The sequence below is a fragment of the Pteropus vampyrus genome, unplaced genomic scaffold, assembly GCF_000151845.1.
Source record: "Pteropus vampyrus isolate Shadow unplaced genomic scaffold, Pvam_2.0 Scaffold34, whole genome shotgun sequence".
Taxonomy (NCBI): domain Eukaryota; kingdom Metazoa; phylum Chordata; class Mammalia; order Chiroptera; family Pteropodidae; genus Pteropus; species Pteropus vampyrus.
In genome coordinates, this window is record NW_011888815.1 from 6,716,737 (window position 1) to 6,722,154 (window position 5,418).

General features: G+C 55.2%; 1 protein-coding gene across 1 annotated transcript in view; it reads right to left on the reverse strand.

Annotated features, from left to right (window-relative positions):
• LOC105290274 (A disintegrin and metalloproteinase with thrombospondin motifs 17-like) overlaps positions 1-5,282 on the reverse strand; it is a 193,846-nt gene extending 188,564 nt beyond the window's left edge. Inside the window, exons 1-2 of the mRNA XM_023529013.1 lie at positions 5,229-5,282; positions 3,774-3,950 (exon numbers count right to left, since the gene is read on the reverse strand). Coding sequence (XP_023384781.1) covers positions 3,774-3,950; positions 5,229-5,282 — 231 coding nt within the window. The remainder of the gene's footprint in view (positions 1-3,773; positions 3,951-5,228) is intronic.
• Positions 5,283-5,418: the final 136 nt, after the last annotated feature.

Sequence of the window (5,418 nt, forward strand, 5' to 3'; positions counted from 1 at the left end):
GAACCGGGCCACACAGCAGAAGCTGAGCAGCGAGCGAGCGAGAGCAAAGCGTCGTCTGTATCTGCAGCCGCTCCCCAGCACTAGCGTCACCGCCTCAGCTCCGCCTCAGATCATCAGGCGTTAGACTCTCACAGGAGCACCGGTCCCTGGTGCCACAAAGGTTGGGGACTGCTGCACAGATACAGATATACACGCATGCACGCACACGCATGCACGCACGCCCCTGGGGAGGTTGTGCTTTCGTAGGTCTTGTTTGGAGAGACCCACATGCTGGCTTGTCACTTGGTGCCTTCTCATGCTACCCACCTTCCCCACCAATGCTACCACCGGGAACGCCCCAGTCGAGAGCCACAAATGCTCCCCATTGCCTCTAGAGAATGATCCTCAAAATGTGCTCCCATACCAGTGGTGGCAGCGGCGCTAGGAACCTGCTAGGAATTCTGGCTCTCAGGCCGGAGTGGGGCTTGGCGACCAGCGTGACGAACCCTCCAGGGAACTCTGATGCCAGCTCCAGGCTTGAGGCTGGCACGCACGGCCCCGCCTCACCTGACCCACACCTGTCCATTCAGTTCATCGCCCACCCACTCCTGAAATAATCACCTCCCACCCCCACCCTACAGCCAACTCACGCCCCGTATCTCAGGAAGAATCTGGCCCAGTGGCTTTGCTATCGCCCCTCCCTCTTAGAACCTGAGGCCACCCCTTTCAGCTCTCCTCCCTCCTCCACCCCCCAGCCACCCTGCAGGCTCCATGGCACCCCCCTTTCCGTGCAAATCCAGACTGCCTTCCGAGACAGGGCCTGCTTTGTGTTTCTTTAAGGCTCGTTGGGAGGCTATCGGTGTCCTACATATGGCAGGTGTGTGATAACGATCTGATCATTTTGCCAACGGTGTTGACTGATGGGTTGATTTATAACTGGAAAAGTCTGGGAATGACCCGTAGGGCAAGAGAAGAGACATGTTTTCAATGCCCCGTGTGCCAGCTCCCTCTGAACTTCACAGATGCCTGCAGACTACCAACGCTGTGTGCGCTTTGTGTGGCTCCTTGGGTGGGGGGTTTCCACGGAGCTAAGTGGCTAACGCTAAGCTCACAGCCCCGAACGGCTGTGCAGTCTCATTTCCTAAAGGTCAAGAGCATGACCATGCGTCTGTGTGCAGAAGCGTGCACAGGGCGAGGTTCCCTCCAATGCCCTGGCTGCAAACATGTCTCCCGCTGGCCACATCCAGGGTCAGGCAGCTGCAGAATTTCAGAGTTCAGGAAATAAGCTCCAAGAATGCGATCGGCCGAAGGCGTCTTCGGTTCATCATCCCATGTCACACATTTTTTTTTTTTTTAAATGTTGCCAATGAAATAAAAGTTCAAATGGGGAAATCTAGTTACGTATCCTAGGTGACGGTTCACAGGCAGCCTGACGCCCATGGGCGGTGGTGGGTGTACAAAGTCGCCGTGAGGCCACGTGAACGTCCTTCCAGAGGAAGTGGGGGCCTTGGGGTTCTCTGATCCGAGTGCTTCCCTTTGGTTCCTCTACGCCTCCAAATCTCACAACTGTCCCTTCCCCTCTCGCTTTCCTTAACCTCCACTCACTCGTTTCTCTTCACAAAGCTTGAAAAATGTGCTTTGCATTTTGCAAATACGTTTATGCTGCACATCAGCTCTTCAGGAACAGTAATTGATGAGGCACTCAGGACTGTGTGCCTTCCTGACACCTGAACCGATATAATGACGTATGACAATGTCATCTGGTCTGTTTGCTCGCTTCCAAATGGTCTCCATACCATGTAGCTTTAACCAAGACTGATTCCTGTTCTGCTGTATGCGATCAAGTGGCGTTGCATTAAAAGCAGGGTGGATTTATAATGAATCGAAACAGAGTCTGAAAGCTCTCTTCTAAAGGGAGACTTGGCCCTTTGTCACAGGAGTCATGTAACGGTATGCCCACCTCTTCCCACCTGTAACCTGCCCACAGACTGGCTGACCTCACTCTCCCCTAGTCTTAGCTGACCACACTTCCTCCCCCCTGGAACAGAGGCGAGCATTCCTGCAAAAGCTCCCAAGTCACAGCGGTCCCCAACCTTTGTGGCACCAGGGACCAGTGCTCCTATGAGAATCTCATGCCTGATGATCTGAGGCGGAGCTGAGGCGGTGATGCTGGCGCTGGGGAGCAGCTGCAGACACAGATGAAGCTTCGCTCGCTTGCCTGTTCACCTCCTGCTGTGCGGCCCGGTTCCTAACAGGCCATAGACGGGTACCAGTCCATGGCCCAGGGGTGGGGGACCCCTGTCCAAGTGGACTGGGAGGAAGAGCTATCATAACTATGAATGTAAGAAGCACTACAAATAATGTGCTACAAAAATGGCTGCCTGCACAGCAGCCTAGCTGACCAGCCAGAGCCGGAGGTGGCTGGGTCATCAGGCCAACCCAGGTGACCAACCTGGACGAGAGATGCAAGAGTCTTGTGGGCTGTGGCTGTGACTCCGAAGAAGGCATGCTCGGAGCATCCTTGACCTTCTCTCTGTCCATCTGGGGTGGCCTGGAAAATGGGCATGGCTACTTAACTTTCTGCAGCCCAGAGCTCCTGATGTCCTGTCTGGTCCCAACACCTCACACACAGCAAATCCCTGACAGGCCACAGCCTCGGCAGAGAAGGGGCGGACAGAGCCTAGTGGGTAGACTGCCCAGAGCTGGTGAGTATTCATCTATGGCAGAAAGGCCCCTTCTTAGCTGACCAAATTCTCTAATCTCTGTCCACTTCTCCTCACGGGCAGGGGTGGAAAACAGCCTTTCCATCCGCTCGCTTCAAAAGCAGCACAGAGAGTCATTCTAGAGACCGACACTCATTCTACCCCATTGAAGGGCCATCTCCACTGCCCACTCCGGTGAAGCTTAACCTGATTCCGATTCTACGGGCTTCCATGATCTGGTCCTAGTCACAGGAGGCGACTGGCCCAAACTTGCATAAATTCTTTGTAGCTGGAAACACTGTCCTCACATGCGCCAGCATCGCTGCCTTGAAATTATACAGTTACAGACACTCTTCCGAAACCCTACGTTAAGTCTAAGGGCTCTCCACAGAAGCATAAACAGACAACCATTAACACTTGAGTCTGTGGTCTTTGTAGATCCAAAAAGTGCAGCTTTCCAAAATAAGACACAGAGAGGGGAACACCGCAGGCCCACGGCCCTGGCCCCGGCAAACGGGGGAGCAGGGCAAAATGGAGCCCGAGATTTACTCTTCATCCCCTAAATAATTAAGTAATGAGCTATTCTAATCGTGCACCTCCTTTCAATAGGTTCCAGCCATCCCCGGAGACAGCACGGAGTCTCTGCATCAGAGAACAGAGCCTGTGTCCCCGGCGTCTGGGCCCGACCCTCCCCGCTATGCTGCTGTGGAGTGTGCAGCGTGGCAGGATCTAACTGATGCTCGACATCGGCCTGAACTTCGTGGAGCGCAGCCTCATCCATCCATTTATGTACTGTATGTTTGCTGAAGGCGCGGTGTTTAGTCGTGACACAGACCACATGGCCCGCAGAACCTAACCTATTTATTTGGCCCTTTGCAAAGGTTGCCACTCTTGCTCTATTGGATTCTACGTGCCGCCATCTGCGGCCACCAAAAATGATCTACTTGACATCGCTCCTCTCCTACGGCTTGTAGCCGACCTGTCCTGACACGCGCGCACACACGCACACACGCACGCACACACATACCCCACAACCCCATCTCGCTGCTTCTACCACGGTCAAGAGTGAGGAACACGTCACCTACCGCCCACCTGAACTATCTCAAGCACATCCGAGGGCAGAATCAAAGCAGGTGGAGTGCCACGTAAGCTCGGTGAGCCTGAGTCCCTGTTCTTCCTCTTCTCTATGCGTCCCGGGACCACCGTGTAACCAAGAGCTCCACTCCCAGCCACCACGCTGTCTCTTCCTTCCTGCCTCCAGCCCTCCCTCTACGGAGCGTACTGAGCAGGGAGGGTCCAACGTCCAGCTCACGTGAAAGGGACGAACAAGGCACACTGAACAGAAGTGTCTGCTCGAGCAGGAATTTAGAACCTCTAGTCTCAGAGGTCCGCCCGCCGCTGGCACACGCTGAACTCAGCCTCTTGGCCAGGTTCCTTTATCTAAAGCACAGCGCCCTCACATGGTGCCAACGGGAAGGACAGTCCCGCAAGCCCGGAGGACTGAAATGAACCCTCCCTGCTCAGATGCCATCTGTGAGAGGGCCCAGCACGCACTGTGAAGATTTAAATCAATGTTATCCAGATTTCCACCCCCGGCTCCTTCACAGATAGCTGCTCGCTGGAAACTTTACACCGAGAAGTATAAACTCTGACCTCTACAGAAATTCACTAAACCGCAGCAAATGGGATTCAGATGTTTCCATGTACAGTACAGTGATGTGACCTAGACTTTAAACGCTTTGGCAAAAACAGCAAAAATGATGTGGGCCTTCCAGTCCCTCCCAGAACATGATACAGCCTTGACCCGGGTCCTACGGCGAGCCAAGCCTTTCTCACTGCGACTTGAGCCTCCGTGCCCACACCGTCTGCCCGCTCCTTCTACATCGCGTCCCCCCGGACCCCCTCCAAGGGCCACTGCCCTTGTTTGACCAAAGCGGCCGATTTCTCCCGGCTGGGCAAAGGGAGATCACATTCCGATCAGGACTCAGAACGGTCCTGAGAGGGGCACCGGTGAAGGCCGATCCTAGGACATTACCACACTGGCAAGGAAAGCGGAAGTCCGCATGAAAACCCGGACCCCCGAGCTTTGACGTTGCTGCAGATTTTAGGCGGCTCGTTGCCGAGTATGTGGGTAAGGGATAGGGGGTTCTGGATGGTGGAGCCTGACGAGGTGGTAGTGGGGGAAGGGTAGGCACAAAAGAATATCAGACACTGCCCCCCATCATGGCAGAAGATAAACTATGCTTCCTGTGAGCCTCCATCAGGCTCTGCTGGGGACAGCCCACCTGCCAGGCGTGTGCTGCCTCCCCGGCGACGCAGCGCCCAGAGCATCTGGCTGGGCACCACTGTAGTAGCCGAGTGACTGTTGAGAGCACAAAAAGGGCAGAGCTGCCCCAGGAGCTTGCCCTGCCCCCACAGCACCTGTCACAGGTGCCTCAAATGCAGCAGGGCAGGGTCCTGACGGCAGGAGAAGAGCTACTACCACAGAAAGGGAGCTTCTGGGGACAGGGAGACTTTGTCGCCAAGGTAAGCACCCCTCAGGCCTACCTCTGGGTGGGTGCCAGAGAAATGCCTGCTCGTGGCGTCTGAGGACAGGGACATGGACAACCCTCCCGCTGGTCCTCACGGCTCAATCAGAGGGGGTTGGCGGCCGGAGTGGGGACCCCTCAAAAATTCCTTTGCGAGGTACGGAAAGACTCAAAAGGACAGACGGGATGTGAATGCCCACCTCCACATC